This window comes from Pocillopora damicornis, chromosome 9, assembly GCF_964200805.1.
Source record: "Pocillopora damicornis chromosome 9, jaPocDami1.2, whole genome shotgun sequence".
NCBI lineage: Eukaryota > Metazoa > Cnidaria > Anthozoa > Scleractinia > Pocilloporidae > Pocillopora > Pocillopora damicornis.
Window position 1 is genome coordinate 13,522,563 of NC_142678.1, and position 18,789 is coordinate 13,541,351.

General features: G+C 38.3%; 2 protein-coding genes across 2 annotated transcripts; one reads left to right on the forward strand and one right to left on the reverse strand.

The window, feature by feature from the left end:
- The first annotated feature begins 6,721 nt into the window (after nucleotides 1-6,721).
- LOC149040252 (ZP domain-containing protein-like) lies at nucleotides 6,722-12,124 on the forward strand. The gene is made up of 4 exons (XM_089183027.1): nucleotides 6,722-6,859; nucleotides 8,659-9,241; nucleotides 9,468-9,769; nucleotides 10,687-12,124. The coding sequence occupies exons 1-3, from the start codon at nucleotides 6,835-6,837 to the stop codon at nucleotides 9,763-9,765; spliced, it is 906 nt and encodes a 301-aa protein (XP_089039153.1). The 5' UTR covers nucleotides 6,722-6,834; the 3' UTR covers nucleotides 9,766-9,769; nucleotides 10,687-12,124.
- A 2,235-nt stretch (nucleotides 12,125-14,359) lies between these two features.
- LOC149040253 (uncharacterized) lies at nucleotides 14,360-17,863 on the reverse strand. Its single transcript, XM_089183086.1, has 2 exons — nucleotides 17,848-17,863; nucleotides 14,360-16,640 (listed from the first exon to the last, which is right to left on the reverse strand). The coding sequence occupies exons 1-2, from the start codon at nucleotides 17,861-17,863 to the stop codon at nucleotides 15,535-15,537; spliced, it is 1,122 nt and encodes a 373-aa protein (XP_089039212.1). The 3' UTR covers nucleotides 14,360-15,534.
- Between the last annotated feature and the right edge of the window lie 926 nt (nucleotides 17,864-18,789).

The window sequence follows — 18,789 nt, forward strand, 5'->3', positions numbered from 1 at the left end:
TGCTATGTTGGTAAACTTATCTTTGAAGGACTGCCAAAGCTCATTAACGTCCTTATTGTTAACGTTTTCACTCGGGAGATTGAAGTCTGTGTTTTTCAAGTCCTCAAGGAATTTATCTGGGTCGTAATTTGCATAATTTCGAAATGTTTTAAGTTGTTATGGAGTCTTTTTCCAATTTATCTTTCTGACACAGAAAGACATTTCATGATCGCTTAAGCTAGTACCGGTGACGACCCCAGAGTCTTTAATGTTTTGTGGATGGTTTGTAGCAATCAGATCAATCATAGTTCTAGATTCTGCAGTGACTCTTGTAGGCTCCTTGATTATTTGAGTAAACTGCAACAATATAAATAAAGATTTAAGTTGGTTACATTCTGGGATAGTTGAGCATTTTGATGCAAAGTCGGTGTTCCAATCTCCAAGTAAAAGCACTTCTTGACCCTTTGAGACAGCAGTGTTCAGAGTGTTATTCATTTTTGAACAGAAACCTTTATCATAGTGGTTAGATGAGTTTGGAGGTTGGTATAAACAACTGGTTAGTAAACTACGCGACTTTGGAAGGGAAACTTCAAGCCAAAGGCCTTCTATGTCAGGCCTTTCAAGGTCTTCTCTTCTGTCAACCATAACATCATTGCGAACATATTGCTACGCCTCCACCTTTCCCCTGTCTGTCCTTTCTAAACAGTTTATAACCAGGAATTGATAATTCATTGTCAGGAATTGAGTGCTTTCACCAAGTTTCAGTCTGCCCAAAGATGTGAATACTAGATTTGAGTTTGCTTAACAGAAGGCGTAGTTGGTTGATTTTCCATGGTAGGCTTTAAATGTTCTGATGTATCAATTTCAAGCCACGATTATTGACAATTTCTTGAAGTTTTAAAGGAAGATCAATCTCATCTTCACCAAGATCATCGAGTGACATGTTGTTATCAGAGCTGCTCATATGACAGTGGCCCGAAGAGTCAAAATCAGGACCAAGACTCATTAGATGAAAATCCTTCTTGCATGAAGTACAGGGAAGACAAGCATCATCTGTTTTTGTAATTTTGAGACAGAGAGGACACTTTGGTGTATCGCTAACTGCAATAGGTCCAGGACTAAGCTCCACATCACCACAGAGAACAATGCAACTGGCAGCACAAGCATATGTGGTGAAATATATTAGCCGAAGCAGCTTCATACATGCATTAAGTCGAGTTATTGAATGATGTATCTTGTTATCAGAAACATATTTAGTTGGCCATGTAAGTTCTTCAGACGAAGGAAAGATACTCAGTTGACTAATAAATGCAAGTTGAAACTGACATTAAAAATGACATGACTGTGGTAACTGATTATTAATTTTACTTGCATGTATTTGTAGGTATTCAAAGGAAATAAAGACAGAGACAGCATTGTTTATCACCAGTTAAACCCACCCATCAAAGCTCTCTACATCAAACTTCGACCAACAGCATGGTACGGTCATATATCACTAAGGATGGAGCTGTATGGTTGCTCAGCAGGTATGATTGTTGTCTTATATGAACTTATTTGGCACTGAAAAATGGATGGATGAAACACATGTTTTGATTATAACCAGTATAATGCTGAAATGGATATAACAAGAAACTGTAGATTGTTAGATACTACATAATGAGGTGTGTAGAACATTTCTGCTTGATCCAAATTGTGTCTAATTTTTTAATTTTTACTGGAACTGTATGTACCTACCCTCAAACATACCTACATACCTCAGTACATAAACACATACACATAGACTGTTCTTTTACCTTCTGTATTTCTGTAAAGAATGTTTGGCACCTCTTGGTTTGGAGAGTGGACGCATTAAAGACGCTCAGGTCACTGCATCTTCAGAATGGGATAGAAATCATGCAGCAATCCAGGGAAGATTGAACTTCAAGGCTGGTGGAGGCAAGCATGGAGGATGGTCAGCTGGGAAGAATAATGGAAATCAATGGATACAGGTGGCTCTTGGCAGGTACACCAAATTAACAAGTATAGCAACACAGGGAAGGAATGCTCACAGCCAGTGGGTAACAGCATACAAACTGCAGTACAGTGAAGATGGAGTGACCTTCTACTACTACAAAGTACCAGGACAGAGTTCACCTAAGGTAAATGTACAAGCAGTTACTTGGTTTAAAACTGTTAAAAACATATCCTTATGTCTGCACAGTATAGACTGAGGTAACAGTTATAATATGTTGCAAGTATTTCATAATTAAGTCATCTGCAAATACCAAGGAGCTAAAAAAAATTAATTATGCCACATATCTAGCCTTTAACTTTCTCTTGGATATTTACAACAAGTGCAATCAACATGTTACAATTTTAAATGTAAGTTGCAACTGACATAAAAAATGACATGACTGTGGTAACTGATTATTAATTTTACTTGCATGTATTTGTAGGTATTCAAAGGAAATAAAGACAGAGACAGCATTGTTTATCACCAGTTAAACCCACCCATCAAAGCTCGCTACATCAAACTTCGACCAACAGCATGGTATGGTCATATATCACTAAGGATGGAGCTGTATGGTTGCTCAGCAGGTATGATTGTTGTCTTATATGAACTTATTTGGCACTGAAAAATGGAAGGGTGAAACACATGTTTTGATTATAACCAGTATAATGCTGAAATGGATATAACAAGAAACTGTAGATTGTTAGATGCTACATGATGAGGTGTGTAGAACATTTCTGCTTGATCCAAATTGTGTCTAATTTTTTAATTTTTACTGGAACTGTATGTACCTACCCTCAAACATACCTACATACCTCAGTACATAAACACATACACATAGACTGTTCTTTTACCTTCTGTATTTCTGTAAAGACTGTTTGGCACCTCTTGGTTTGGAGAGTGGACGCATTAAAGACGCTCAGGTCACTGCATCTTCAGAATGGGATAGAAATCATGCAGCAATCCAGGGAAGATTGAACTTCAAGGCTGGTGGAGGCAAGCATGGAGGATGGTCAGCTGGGAAGAATAATGGAAATCAATGGATACAGGTGGCTCTTGGCAGTTACACCAAATTAACAAGTATAGCAACACAGGGAAGAAATGCTCACAGCCAGTGGGTAACAGCATACAAACTGCAGTACAGTGAAGATGGAGTGACCTTCTACTACTACAAAGTACCGGGACAGAGTTCACCTAAGGTAAATGTACAAGCAGTTACTTGGTTTAAAACTGTTAAAAACATATCCTTATGTCTGCACAGCATAGACTGAGGTAACAGTTACAATATGTTGCAAGTATTTCATAATTAAGTCATCTGCAAATACCAAGGAGCTAAAAAAAATTAATTATGCCACATATCTAGCCTTTTACTTTCTCTTGGATATTTACAACAAGTGCAATCAACATGTTACAATTTTAAATGTAAGTTGCAACTGACATAAAAAATGACATGACTGTGGTAACTGATTATTAATTTTACTTGCATGTATTTGTAGGTATTCAAAGGAAATAAAGACAGAGACAGCATTGTTTATCACCAGTTAAACCCACCTATCAAAGCTCGCTACATCAAACTTCGACCAACAGCATGGTATGGTCATATATCATTAAGGATGGAGCTGTATGGTTGCTCAGCAGGTATGATTGTTGTCTTACATAAACTTATTTGGCACTTAAAAATGGAAGGGTGAAACACATGTTTTGATTATAACTAGTATAATGCTGAAACATGGATATGGCAAGAATCTCTAGATTGTTAGATGCTGCATTATGACATACATAGAAAATTTCTCCTTGATCCAAATTTTGTGTAACTTTTAAGTTTTCAATAGAACTATATGTACCTACCCTCAAACATACCTTCATACCTCAGTACGTAACACATACAAATAAACTGTTTTTTTTTCCTTCTTTATTTCTGTAAAGAATGTTCAGCACCTCTTGGTTTGGAAAGTGGACGCATTAAAAACTCTCAAGTCACTGCATCTTCAGAGTGGGATAGAAATCATGCAGCAATCCAGGGAAGATTGAACTTCAAGGCTGGTGGAGGCAAGCAAGGAGGATGGTCAGCTGGGAAGAATAATGGAAATCAATGGATACAGGTGGCTCTTGGCAGGTACACCAAATTAACAAGTATAGCAACACAGGGAAGGAATGCTCACAGCCAGTGGGTAACAGCATACAAACTACAGTACAGTGAAGATGGAGTGAACTTTTACTACTATAAAGTACCAGGACAGAGTTCACCTAAGGTAAATGTAGAAGCAGTTACTTGGTTTAAAACTGTTAAAAATATATCTGTATGTCTGCACAGTATAGACTGAGGTAACAGTTATAATATGTTGCAAGTATTTCATAATTAAGTCAACTACAAATACCAAGGAGCTAAGCCCCTGATCATGCAGTCTACTATGAAAAAAGTTGATTATGCCACATATCTAGCCTTTGATTTTCTCTTGCATATTTACAGCTAGTGCAATCAACATGTTATAATTTTAAATGTAAGTTTAAACTACCTTTTAAAATGGCATGACTGTGGTAACTGATTATTAATCTTACTTGCATGTATTTGTAGGTATTCAAAGGAAATAAAGACAGAGACAGCATTGTTTATCACCAGTTAAACCCACCCATCAAAGCTCGCTACATCAAACTTCGACCAACAGCATGGTATGGTCATATATCACTAAGGATGGAGCTGTATGGTTGCTCAGCAGGTATGATTGTTGTCTTATATGAACTTATTTGGCACTGAAAAATGGAAGGGTGAAACACATGTTTTGATTATAAACAGTATAATGCTGAAATGGATATAACAAAAAATTGTAGATTGTTAGATACTACATATTGAGGTGTGTAGAACATTTCTGCTTGATCCAAATTTTGTGTAATTTTTTAATTTTTACTGGAACTGTATGTACCTACCCTCAAACATACCTACATACCTCAGTACATAAACACATACACATAGACTGTTCTTTTACCTTCTGTATTTCTGTAAAGAATGTTTGGCACCTCTTGGTTTGGAGAGTGGACGCATTAAAGACGCTCAGGTCACTGCATCTTCAGAATGGGATAGAAATCATGCAGCAATCCAGGGAAGATTGAACTTCAAGGCTGGTGGAGGCAAGCATGGAGGATGGTCAGCTGGGAAGAATAATGGAAATCAATGGATACAGGTGGCTCTTGGCAGTTACACCAAATTAACAAGTATAGCAACACAGGGAAGAAATGCTCACAGCCAGTGGGTAACAGCATACAAACTGCAGTACAGTGAAGATGGAGTGAACTTTTACTACTATAAAGTACTGGGACAGAGTTCACCTAAGGTAAATGTACAAGCAGTTACTTGGTTTAAAACTGTTAAAAACATATCCTTATGTCTTCACAGTATAGACTGAGGTAACAGTTATAATATGTTGCAAGTATTTCATAATTAAGTCATCTGCAAATACCAAGGAGCTAAAAAAAATTAATTATGCCACATATCTAGCCTTTGACTTTCTCTTGGATATTTACAACAAGTGCAATCAACATGTTGCAATTTTAAATGTACGTTGAAACTGACATAAAAAATGACATGACTGTGTTAACTGATTATTAATTTTACTTGCATGTATTTGTAGGTATTCAAAGGAAATAAAGACAGAGACAGCATTGTTTATCACCAGTTAAACCCACCCATCAAAGCTCGCTACATCAAACTTCGACCAACAGCATGGTATGGTCATATATCACTAAGGATGGAGCTGTATGGTTGCTCAGCAGGTATGATTGTTGTCTTACATAAACTTATTTGGCACTTAAAAATGGAAGGGTGAAACACATGTTTTGATTATAACTAGTATAATGCTGAAACATGGATATGGCAAGAATCTCTAGATTGTTAGATGCTGCATTATGACATACATAGAAAATTTCTCCTTGATCCAAATTTTGTGTAACTTTTAAATTTTCAATAGAACTATATGTACCTACCCTCAAACATACCTTCATACCTCAGTACGTAACACATACAAATAAACTGTTTTTTTTCCTTCTTTATTTCTGTAAAGAGTGTTCAGCATCTCTTGGTTTGGAAAGTGGACGCATTAAAAACTCTCAAGTCACTGCATCTTCAGAGTGGGATAGAAATCATGCAGCAATCCAGGGAAGATTGAACTTCAAGGCTGGTGGAGGCAAGCAAGGAGGATGGTCAGCTGGGAAGAATAATGGAAATCAATGGATACAGGTGGCTCTTGGCAGGTACACCAAATTAACAAGTATAGCAACACAGGGAAGGAATGCTCACAGCCAGTGGGTAACAGCATACAAACTACAGTACAGTGAAGATGGAGTGAACTTTTACTACTATAAAGTACCAGGGCAGAGTTCACCTAAGGTAAATGTAGAAGCAGTTACTTGATTTAAAACTGTTAAAAAAATATCCTTATGTCTTCACAGTATAGACTGAGGTAACAGTTATAATATGATGCAAGTAGCTCTTAATTAAGTCATCTGCTAGTAACAAGGGGCTAAGCCTTTGATCATGCATTCTACTATGGAAAAAGTTAATTATGCCACATATCTAGCCTGGCTTTGCGGCAAAATTGGAGTTCCTTGACTTTCTCTTGCATGTTTACATTAAGTGCAATAATCACGCTACGATTTCAGAAGGTAGTTAAAACTATTGGAGAATCATGCATAATCCAGCAGGAATGGCGTGACTGTGGTAACTGATTATTAATTGTACTTGCCTGTATTTGTAGGTATTCAAAGGAAATAAAGACGCGGACAGCATTGTTTATCACCAGTTAAACCCACCCATTAAAGCTCGCTACATTAAACTCCGACCAACCGCATGGTATGGTCATATATCACTAAGAATGGAGTTGTATGGTTGCTCAGCAGGTATGATTGTTGTCTTACACTTGTTTTGGCACTGAAAAGGAAGGGAAGGAAGGTTGAAACGTGGATATTTCGATTACCAGTGTAATGGTGAAATATGGATTCTGGAGGAAACGCTAAATTGTAAAATGTTAGAACTTTTTTTTTGGTCATTAATGTTGCTATTAAGCTTTAGTGGAGATTCCAGAATGTCATCCTTTTGTGGCCGGTCAGTCAGTCCTGGGCTGGCCGCAACATGGAACAGGAAATTTATGACAGGATGAGGAAAGCCTTTAGTTTTACCACCCGCTTGTTTTCCCTCAAGTTCAAGGACTTTAGTATTGCTAAAACGTTTGCCTATAGCATGTATCTTATGGATAATGTGGTCAGCAAGAATGCTCTTGCAAGCACGCCCACTCTGTCGATCAAAGAAAAGCTAGCTTTGCCCCCAAAAGGGGAGGATCTCAACAAAGGCATTGATCTGTCTTACAGCGAAGTAAGTGCGAAATCAGCACTCTCTTGCCACCTGCTCTTACGCCGGTGCTGGGAGTGGGTATGAGCTGGGCTGGCCTGGGCTGCTTAACCTTGCACGCACAAGAGCCAAAAAAAAAGTGTAGTGAGTCGTGGGCCGGGTTGTTCAAAGCTGGGTTAAGATAGCCCAGGGTTAATGTGAAAACTGATTTCAAATCTGAAAGCTTTAAAAAAAAATTCATTTTAATGTAATTTGTGTACAATCTTAAGATAGGATGCTCTAAAAAGAATAGAGAAAATTATCCAAAAGGGCATTTGAACAAAGTAATAAAGATACAAGATTAAAATTTAACCCTGGGTTCGTGCTCATCGGCCTTAGAACAGCTGGGCTCTAATCTATGAGAATCTATTGTCTGGTGGTGCCGCTCTGTTGTCCCACATTTAGGTGGGCCTTTAGTTTCCATCATTTCCATTACTCCCGCGTTTTGACTTTTTCTACGAATAAAATTCGCCTTTAGCTACCTTGAACTTAGCCCAATCGCGTGTTAATTCCTTTTAAAACAACCTGCATTTTATTACATATTTTTCACACACAGGGCAAAGTCTAGATGGGCAACGACCAATCAAGGAGCCCTCTTTGAAATATTATTGTTTTCTCTTGTTCAGTGTATTTTCACTTGTTCGAGATCGCAATATATCTTTGCTCATGGCCTAATAAAGGAACAACAGAGTTTCAGTTTTCTTTTCGTTCTGAAATTACGCGGAATTTTATTTTTTAGGCAGCTTACTGTAGACAAATAATTTTGACTTTCTCTATGTTAGAGGAACGGCGGTGAGCGTAGTCTCTTTCGCAACGGTTATTTGGTCTCGTCACGCAACGCGCTCTCTCTCCAATGGGAAACGGAGGACGTTGTGTGATAAGACCGAACAACGGCGGCAAAGTAGACATTAGTAAGCGTGGCACCGATTTAATTTTTTCTTAGAAATATTTAGGTAATAGAACAGAAAATATCTATAGAAGTTCAGATAAATTAGGTTTTTTCTGTCTTTTTCTTAAGGCGAAGTAATGCGTTATTTTTGTTCTTTTGAAAGATGCTCTTTTCAGTTACAAAAATGAAAACATTAGATAAAAACTGTCTTCTCTCAACCTACACAGCAAAAAAATTGACTCTTGCATGCTACGCATGCCTATGTTGTTTACTTGTTTCAAATCAGTCATTTCCGTTTTTTTTGTTTTTTGTTTTTGTTTTTTGTTTATATATATTTCCAGTCGAAATTGTATATACCATCAGACTCTAAAATTTTACATGATTAAACTATTATTCTTGTATATTTTATATTTCCACTAAAAGCTTCTGGAGTAAATGTCTTCTGCGGCGATAAAAATATGACCATTGTCATCTCAAAGACACTCCTCCGAGGTTTTGATTTAAAGAATCTTCGACTCCTGGACACCAAATGTAAAGGCAAAGAAGGACGGACCCACCTTAGCGTTACAACATCATTGACGGGCTGTAAAACTGCCAGCAGGTATACACCTACAGCTATCATCTACTCCAACACATTGATAATACCCGTGGCCACTAAAAGTGCCGTGACACGCTTACATGATATAAAAGTGCAGTTCAGCTGCTATTACTCAATGCATGGTACAGTTTCATCGCTTGGTTGGACGCCAATTAAAACAACATTTGAACTCCGTGAAAAGGCCAAAGGGAACTTGACACTGTCGTTGAGAATGTTTCATAACAAGACATTTGTGAATCCTTACACGAAAGATGATTTCCCTGTTGCTGTGGGGCTGCACAGACGATTGTTCTTTGAGGTATCCGTGGCAACAGATGACAAAAAGCTGTCAGTCAGAGCTGATCGATGTTATGCCACGCCCACCCAGGATCAAAAGAATTCTCTGAAATATGAATTTATAAAGAAAGGGTATGTCTAGTAGTAACTGTCTTGGACACTTGATTTCTACTCCTTTTGCGATCACTTGAGACGTTTTCCTAAGCAACTAATAGTTAATGACAAGTAAGTAAAATTGGACACACTTCGTAATCTTGAATTCCATGGTGATCAACAACATAAGTTAAAAAAAAAACTTTTGTTAAGGATATTCTTAGGCATAATTTCACCTTGATCAGGGAAATTTGCTTCACTTTAGCTGCCCAAGTGACGTAACAGTGAAATATCATTCATCGCCTTCTTCTCGTGCTCAGCGGTTCAGCGTGGAAGCCTTTAAGTTCATTAGTGCTCATCCCTTTGTTTTCGTCCACTGCCAAGTGACTGTATGCAGTACAACCAACCCAGGTTCCAAATGCTCGATGAAATGTCCTTCAAGTGGCCGAGGAAAACGTGAGCTGAGTGATAACGTGACTTACGACGTGTACTCTTTTGCGCAAGGACCCCTGCACCTGACGCACGAGAAAAGAAAGGAGAACCGCGGGAGAATTCTGGATTAGACTGGTACGTAGATGAGCTGTTTCCGGGGACAAATATTAGGGATGCATCCTGAGGATAAATTCTATCCCTGGCCCGTAGTACCCCATGGATCCCTCTTGAAAGGCCCCTCAAGATTTTTGAGTTGTGAAAAATATCTCTGATAACTTTCCCCATTCCCAAAATGATTCACCCTTCTTTGTTTGTATATTTTTTTCCCGACCTAATTACAAACTTATTTGAAAAGATAGAGGGGCCGCAGCCAGGATAAAACATCTTGTAAAATTTAAAAAACGATCTCTGGCTAAAACTTTTAAAATACGAGCTTTCGGCTGTTTGCGCTACAGCCTTCAACGGGTAAAATGATAAAAAGGTAAGAAATACTAGGTGTGAAGTACAAAGTAAAAAATTAAAAATGCTGATAACTATCTTGATAACTAGAACACCTCAGAAATGTGAAAACCGCGGCAAAAGGCTCAAGAATTTCCAATCACGTCTGGGCCAATAGTCACGCAATAGACTTTGATAATGCATCTATTATTGACAAAGGCAGTTTTAGAACAAGAAAAACACTAGAAGCGTGGCATTCCAAGTTAACTCCCAATGCGGACAACAATTCCTGTCCTTTGCCCGGACAATACAACATTCTTTTTAACAAACATTCTTAGTTATCAGCATTTTTAATTTTTTACTTTGTACTTCACACCTAGTATTTCTTACCTTTTTATCATTTTACCCGTTGAAGGCTGTAGCGCAAACAGCCGAAAGCTCGTATTTTAAAAGTTTTAGCCAGAGATCGTTTTTTAAATTTTACAAACTTATTGTTACGACATCTTAAACCAGCATGTTACAGTATGACGCTTCGCAAGTGAGGATTTTTCAACTTTGCAGTGAAATTTCTTTGGAATTAAGTTTATATTCCCCCTTTTCTGTGACGTCCCTAGGTTCCAGTCCTCACATTCCGGAGGCTCTGTCCGCTGACAATCATCACAAGTAGCTTCAAACTCATTTACACTTGGACTTGACCTGGACTTGAACCACTGAAGGATGTTTGAGCTGGATATTCGTGTAAAGGGTGTTTCACAAGTTCGTGCCCATTTTTCTAAAAGGCTACATCTTACTTATTTTCGCATTCTGGAAGCCGTATCTTTAAAACAATTACCTGAATTTACTTACTTTTACAGAAATAATTTCTGTGGTGGCGAACCGACCATTAAAAAGCACTCGCTTTTCACGTAATTGTTTTTTTTCTTTTTCGTAATTTTTATATTATTACTTCAAGGTAACTGAAGAAACGTATTTGTGCTAAATCCTGTTATCCTTCTACTTCTCTAGCTCAAGCATACCTCTTATTTTAAGACGCTGAATAATCTCAAAAACTGACGAAAAAAATATGCGGAACAACATCAACAGCAAACAAATGTAACTTACAAACAGTTTTGATATTTAAGTTCGGTTTTTGAGATTACTCACTGATCTAACTCAAACAGGACTGTCGAAAAGATTTGATTTATGTAAGGGTGCCTGCGCCTATATTTTTCAGTTCTCCTTTTGTAGTACGGGATGACAGAACTGGCTCTTCAATCAGCTGTTAGTCGAAAAGGGATTGTGACTGAAAGGATTTTTAAACCCGTCTTTAGAGGAGCTAAGATGGTTTAAATACTTTTCTCTTTTAACGTTAAAATGCGCGTTACAAGAGACGATAACCACTGAATGCTAGTTTGCCGAGTTATAGAAAAACTCAGCAGCACTTTTCTAGGAAATGAAGATGGTTTAGGATTGGCCATCCTTAGAGGCATTGCAGGTGATCAAGTTAAGAATTAATAGTATGACATCTTACTAATGAGCCAGCAGCTTTAAACGTTAATGATGCCGCATATAGTGCTGTGATGGGACGGCAAGCAGAAGGTTACTGGACACGAAGAATTAGAACTTTCCTATTAAGGCGCTAGCACAAGAAAATAATCCAAGATTGATTGAAGCTTCTGTTTTTGCCAGTCTTTGAAAATTGAAAAATAACTGCATTAAGCTTTTGAAGTACGGGATATTGAATCGAGGTTTTAAGTTTTACGGTAGTGATGAAGAGTTAATAAGGAACATCAGCTGGTTGACAGAGCCTTTTTCTCAAGTTTAATATTTTATTTTAAAGAAATGGTAAAGGGAAATGATGTGGGTATTAACTTACACATAAAAACAGACATAGTGCTCTTACATACACGAGTGATTGGATGTTACGAGAGCATAAGGTTGACCATAATGGATAAGATGTTTTCATCTCGGAAACTCTCTGCTCAAGATATTTTTGATGTGGTGTTCAGTTAATACTTAGGTATCCTGCTAGGGAGCTGTTGCTTGAAAGTAAAATAAATTGAAGAAACAGAATTTTGCCCTCATTTGTTAGATCACATTCAAGACGTAAAATGACTCGTTGAGTCGTTGGAAAAAAAAAGCGGGAAAGGTTGAATCATTACCTTCGTCTTTGTCGTTATCATTTGTAAATCATTTGAGCTTTTCTCGTAATTAGAATATATTTCTTAACATACAATAGAGATGTTATCTCGCCAGCTTTAGGTTCAGCAATCATCAGCCTCATTTCCTTGTTTACCTACTCACTTGGTTTTCCACTTAGTTAAGGAGTCTCCAACGTTGCCCAAATCAGAGTGGCAGTCAAGTATTTGCACAACGTATTCGTAATGTTATAAGTGATCCTTGAGAGAGATTTGTCATCTACTTTTTCCCTTCCTTGTGGACTTTTAAAGTCATCGAAATCGTTCACTAGGCTTTGTATCGCGATAGCACGGTGCCGTTCATAGCTGAAAGATGTTTTGTGACGTGTCTTTAAATTTTGAGCTGTTCAAAAACTGCAAATTATAGAAAGATTGTCAATACGGACTTACAGTTAAAACCTACTATTTTAGTGTACGTCTCTTAAATTGTTGATAAGTCAGGTAACTTTCGAAACACTGCGAATTGCAGAACGCGATCAAACCATAGTTTTGAGTGCTCCATTTCAGTCTAATTTTCTTTCACCCAAGATCCTGTGAGCCATTTGTGGGAAATAACGCCGGGGGGTGGGTGCAGGCCTTCGCTTCGCTCACTGCTCACGCTTTAAATGGAAAATGAACGTTAGCTCCTTATCAATTGTTCCCGAAATGCATCATCAAAAGTGTTTTCATTTAATCGTTTACCCGTTTCGTAATTATTTGGTTTACTGGCAATCCCATTCCTTGCAATTGAAAACTTTATTCTACGGCCCCCCTTATAGGCATTCACGCTAAACGGAACTTTGTTTACATTTCCATTTGTAACCTACATTTTATTCACTTGTGCTATAAGATTCTTGCTGTTCCTATCATCTTTACCTCTTTCCCTTTATCAAAGGTGGTACTTGCCACCCACGATAGATTGCCGGTATCTGATGAAAAGTCAGACCAACGGGATTCGAAGCCGTTTATCCTAACAAATTCTTGTTCCTCCGCATTTTTTTGAGAAAACTCGGCGGCGTTCTCTGAAATCGTTCTCTGCAATCAGAACGATCTCGCACACGCGTTAGAAGAATAAAAATCTTTTGTCTACTTATAATGATCTCGTAGCCATATCGCTTGTCATGCATACATTCCTAAAATAGTACAGAGATTTTAATGTGAGTTTGTTGACCGCCCCTACACGATTAAGAGCTTCTTCTAAAGGAAATTCTGTCTTATCCGAAGGAAACACGGATCGTTGATTAAGTGATGGAGAAACTTAACAGAAAAGGAGTTATATGGAAATCTCAAAAATGTCCATGAGAATTCATTCCCACGATTTTTTTTCGCAAAAGGAGGACAGGAGGATATGGAGTTAACCTCAATTTGAAGAACCTAAGTAAATTTATTAGTAACCATCATTTCAAAAATAGAACAGAAGAATATAGCGTCATCCATAATTTGAAGAACTTGAATCCATGTATCAGTAAACAATCATTTCAAATTAGAAAGCTTGACTTCAGCGGTCTGTCTTATGACACGTGGGTGTTACACGACATCTGAAGATTTACGAGATTCCTCTTACTCTGTCCCAGTTGACAAGAACTGCGGAAAATATTTAAAGTTCTCTTGGAAGGGGGATTGTTTTAGTTTACCTGTCTTCCCAACGGTCTGGAATCTGCTCTACGACTTTTTCGCCAAACTGCTTAACCTTTCACATTAGTATGAAAATTCTCCTCACTATTCTTTATATATTTCCCAATGTGCTGACAAGGAGAATTTGTTTGCTAATCAAAAGATTCCTTCCCTGGAGACCATTTCCTTTATTCTCAAGACCTTAATGTGTGATTCAGAGCTGATACCGTAAAGAGAAATTAGATGCTAGTCACTTTAAGGGTATAAAGGTCTAAACCTGTTTATAAGACTGGGGAGGGAAAGAAACTTGTACCAAGGGGGCGGTCGATGGTCAAAAATAAGAAGAGGGTGGGGGCGGAAGAGTGAAGATTTCCCCGCCCCCCTCCCTGCATCAAACAAAACATGACCGGTTGAATAAACGATCGCGAGCTAGTTAACGTTAACTCGCCCTCATAAGACGCCTGCAGTAAAGGCTACCCCTATTCTGCATTAGTGATAGAACTGTTGAGATCAACCGTGGGGGTTCATCTTCCTTTGATTTCTCACTTAAAGCCTCATTGCAAAAACAGTGGTCTTCGTCTCAGTCTTTCATTTATATTATGTCCACGTGAGTGCACAGTTCCTTCAAACGAATGATCTCGTCATAAATGTGACCCTCTACGGGAAAACAGAGAATAAGGTGAACGCAAGGCAGCGATTGCTAGGCTGGTCGCTCTAGTCAGGAAGGATCAAGAGACAACAAGTCCTTTTCCAGTCTTCTTGGTTCTCTTCAAATAAAATCATTAAAGCTTTATTTTGCTCATTCTGCTTTTTCCAAAAAAGAAATATCGGTAAGCGCCCTGTCCTTGATAAGCGCCCTGTCCATAATTACCGCCTTGCCTCGAATGAGCGCCCTCCTTTGAGGTACCAAAAGTAAATAAGCGCCCCGAGCGCTAAATCGAATCATTACGGTGAATGCCACGGCTGAAATTATACAGGGTCTATGAACACGCTTATTAAAATATCAAATCATACACATATACCCAAAGAAAACTGTCTATCAGCTCTTTCACTAACAGAAGGGAATCACATTCAGCTTCTCCTTACAATAACCTCACGTCATCCGACAAAAAATGAGAATAGTCAAATATATCCGCTACATGCTAGTTTTATCTCGGTATAAAAAAATGATTGGAAGCTACAATCGTGAATTAATAATCACATCTTGGAAAAAAATATACTTAAAATCATGAGGTTGAGGGTCAGTGATGATTAGCCTAGAACCATGAATGAGATTGTTACAAAAGAAAAAAATTCCTACATTGATATGATTTGTTCACCAAGAAAAACCGAAACTACATTACATTCGTTTGAGTATGTTTCAGGGTCTAAAAAGACATAAAGTGAAAAACTCGACTAAGTGGCATAAAAACGTCGCCAACAAGGTATATGATTCTGTGTCTTACCTAAAACGTATTATGTGTTAAACTGTTTTATAAGTAATTTCTTAAGGAAAAAAAGAAAACCCACATAGCAAACAATCCAGAAAAAAGACGAAATCAGATTATACACTTTGCAGTAGACCTCTCTTGAAAGTAGGATTGTTCAAAACTTTACGCCCAAACCAAGAGAAAGTAAGGAGGTTATTTTCTCAGGCCTGAGTTGATTCCGCAAAATGAACGTGGAAACAAGTCAAGAACATTTGCATCTGTTTTATAGAACAATCAATCGATATCCTATTTTATAATCCATGACGCCGGACTCTAGCTTGACGTATGAAGGTCCTAGAGCTGCAATGCGTCCTTCAGTGCTCACTGCAATCTTATACAGGAAATAGCCACTTTTGTAGATAAAAACGCCTCGTACAAACTCACCATCTTTGGTGTATATTCCGATACAAAGGAGCTCCTTTTCATCGTCAGTACTAGCCAAGACGACTTGTTGACTTTCCCTGTGAAATGCAATGTTTGGAAAGTGAACAAACCCTTTGAGATCAAACTTACTTAGATGATCACCGAGTTCGCTAAATATGTGTACACAATGGGAAGGCGTTTGGTCCACCACCATAACTCTGCCATCACTTACAGTGCTGATGTCTCGCGGGCTCTTCAAATTTTGTTCTCCAAAACTGCAAACAAACTGGCCATCAGTCTCGTATAGATCCACAAAATGATAGTCCTTTGTATAATTGCCTTTCAATACCATCACTTTGCCACTATCACTAACTGACAGTTTACACAGATTGCACTCGAGGTCCATTGTCCTCTCGCGAAACTTGTGATACTGGTCAGCGGCTTTATCGAACTTAAAAATCCAACGCTGATGATTCTTTTCTTCAACCAGCACATAAATGTTGTCGTTTATGTCTGTCGCCAGTTTAACCTTCCAGTTTTCCGTAGATAGCTCTTTACCATTGTCATCAATAAAAGGAGGAAGTCTGAAACACTTCACAAATTTGCCACTATTGTCAAACGCCTTGATTGTCAAGTCATAGTCGGCTACAATATATTGCCCGCTTGAGTTAGTAGCGATATCTAGTGGATTTTTTATCCTGTGCTCCTTTTCACCATCCTGACCAATTGTCCATGATAGATCACACTGCTCCATACCTTGTTCACGTAGTAATAGAGCCAGTCTCCTGTCATGCAGTAAGTCAAGTTTCTCCTCTCCTGTATCGACATTGGGCCACTCCAGGAGTAGAAGCCCTCTGCTGCATATCGCTTGTGTGACATCGAAGGCGACACGATTGACGCGACAGACACCGGAAATGATTTTTACTCGTTCTTCTTGGAAAAACAAACCCATCACCGCACTGATTCCTTAACGATTTTAACGGGACTCGCATAGCCTAAGATACATAGCCTAACATACATAACCTAATATACGTAGCTCAACATATCATGAAATTGTTACACTTCATTTCAATTTATTCTTTTTTTTACATCCGATGTCTTCCAGCTCAGCCACATCCTCTGAACGAACCCGGTAGATGCCGAGAGTTCGGATGAAATCGAACATCTGACTAGTGTAGGATAGAGGGCCGCTTACTGTGACAACAACTACCATACCTTCCCTCCCTCATATTAATCAACAGCCAGTGTGTATCGGAGGGGAGGGTAAAGAGTGCATTCAGGACCGACATGCGCATTGCACGATTGAGACATGCCCTCAGAAGAGAGTTCTTCATGAACTGTTGATTCATCTGAACAGATTCAATTTAAGCTCGGATAGATATGCTTGAGCGTTTAATTGGTTCATTTCGAACGGCAATTGTTCTTGTTATAGAAATGTACATGTTCATATTTTACGTATACAAAGAGCGAAAAGTGAGAATAGACGTAAGGTTCATGAGACATTTTAACCCGTGTGGGTTCAGAGTAAACGTGAATATAATGTTTAAAAAAATCATCACTCTATCGAAGTTCTGTTTGCAGTTCTGTAGCAGAAATATTTATAGCCAAAGCTTCAGAGAACTGCAATAAGGAAATAAAGGTATTGTTGAGATGATGATACCTTATAAATAATTATTTTTTTATTCATAATTTTTAAACACCGAATTACTCATGATATTGAACAAAAGTATGTAACAGTAAATACTTTTTAATGCTTGTAAATCCAATTTCCATGATTGACACAACTTTTTATTACATTCTATCTGTTGCAAGTTTTTTAGCCTATTTATGTATAAAAAAGCTGATTGATATAACTATTAGGGATTGATAACGAATGAAAACACTGCATTTCATGGTGAAACCACAGGCGGACCAATCTCACGTCTCGAGAAGAAGCCAACGATGAATTCATGAACGCGTCACGCGTTGTGTGACTCGGTGTTAAGTTACGGGAGGAACCGTTGAAAATTTGAACACGTTATAAGGCATAGTATGGGGAACGAAATATGGTCGATTTACAACGATAAATATTTCGAAATATGAATATTTTACACGTAAAATCAATAAAACTTACTCATGCCCTGTGTATACGTCGTAGTTTCTGGCGATTTCTGCTGTTTTAAGCTTGCTTTACCATCACTGCTATCCATGTCGAAAGACGATGAAATATTTATCGTTGTAAATCGACCATATTTCGTTCCCCATACTATTCCTTATAACGTGTTCAAATTTTCAACGGTTCCTCCCGTAACTTAACAACGAGTCACACAACGCGTGACGCGTTCATGAATTCATCGTTGGCTTTTTCTCGAGACGTGAGCTTGGACCGCCTGTGGTGAAACACATAAAAAAACACAAGTATTTTAACGAATGAAAACAATTGTATGAAATCTTTCGTTAAACTCCGATGTGTACATAGGAAAATTTTCGACGCAGAGATTCCGAAATATGGCCATTGAGAAACAAATATGGATAAGCTAAGCACTCAAGTCTCCAAAACGGTTTACCTGCCGAGCCTTCGAATGATAAAAAGGAAAAAACTGAAAAAAAAGTAAAATAGGGTAAGAAGAATTGATCTTGTGCATGCTCTTAAAATCCACCATCCAACTTGTAACGTCGAGCGGGGGAGGCTGACCTGGTTCATTCTCGACAAAAACAATTAAAACATGTATAAAGCACTCGAACCAGTACAAGGAAAGGAAAGTCATTTGTAAAATCCAAGCAAGCACAAAAGCGCACCATGCGAGCTTATACATTTAAATTAAGTATTCTTCGGGGGATCTATAGCCGACTCATACTTAAACGGGAAAAGTGCGAGTCGTTTTACCGCTCGGATTCGGCGTTGATCCCGTTTTATGTCGCTTTCTTTTCGTGCACATTTCCTCTCTCCGGCATAGGGCGTTATATGTTGGGATCGCGAGTTTTAACTGGGTCGCTATCGCAAGTTTTAAGTTTCGATCGCGATTTAGTAACTTGTTTTTTAACCTCGAATGTTCCTTACCAGCCACTACATGATAGACAGTCCGTCCAGTACTGGATGCCTGATATTCAAATAACACATGAATAAAAGGGGTAA

Excerpts from the sequence above, each read along its gene's own strand:
- LOC149040252 (XM_089183027.1), top strand. The coding sequence starts at position 6,835 with ATGGAGTTGTATGGTTGCTCAGCAG. Across the intron at positions 6,860-8,658 it reads GTTGTATGGTTGCTCAGCAG|CTTCTGGAGTAAATGTCTTC; the intron begins GTATGATTGTTG and ends TTCCACTAAAAG. Across the intron at positions 9,242-9,467 it reads TATGAATTTATAAAGAAAGG|CTGCCCAAGTGACGTAACAG; the intron begins GTATGTCTAGTA and ends GCTTCACTTTAG.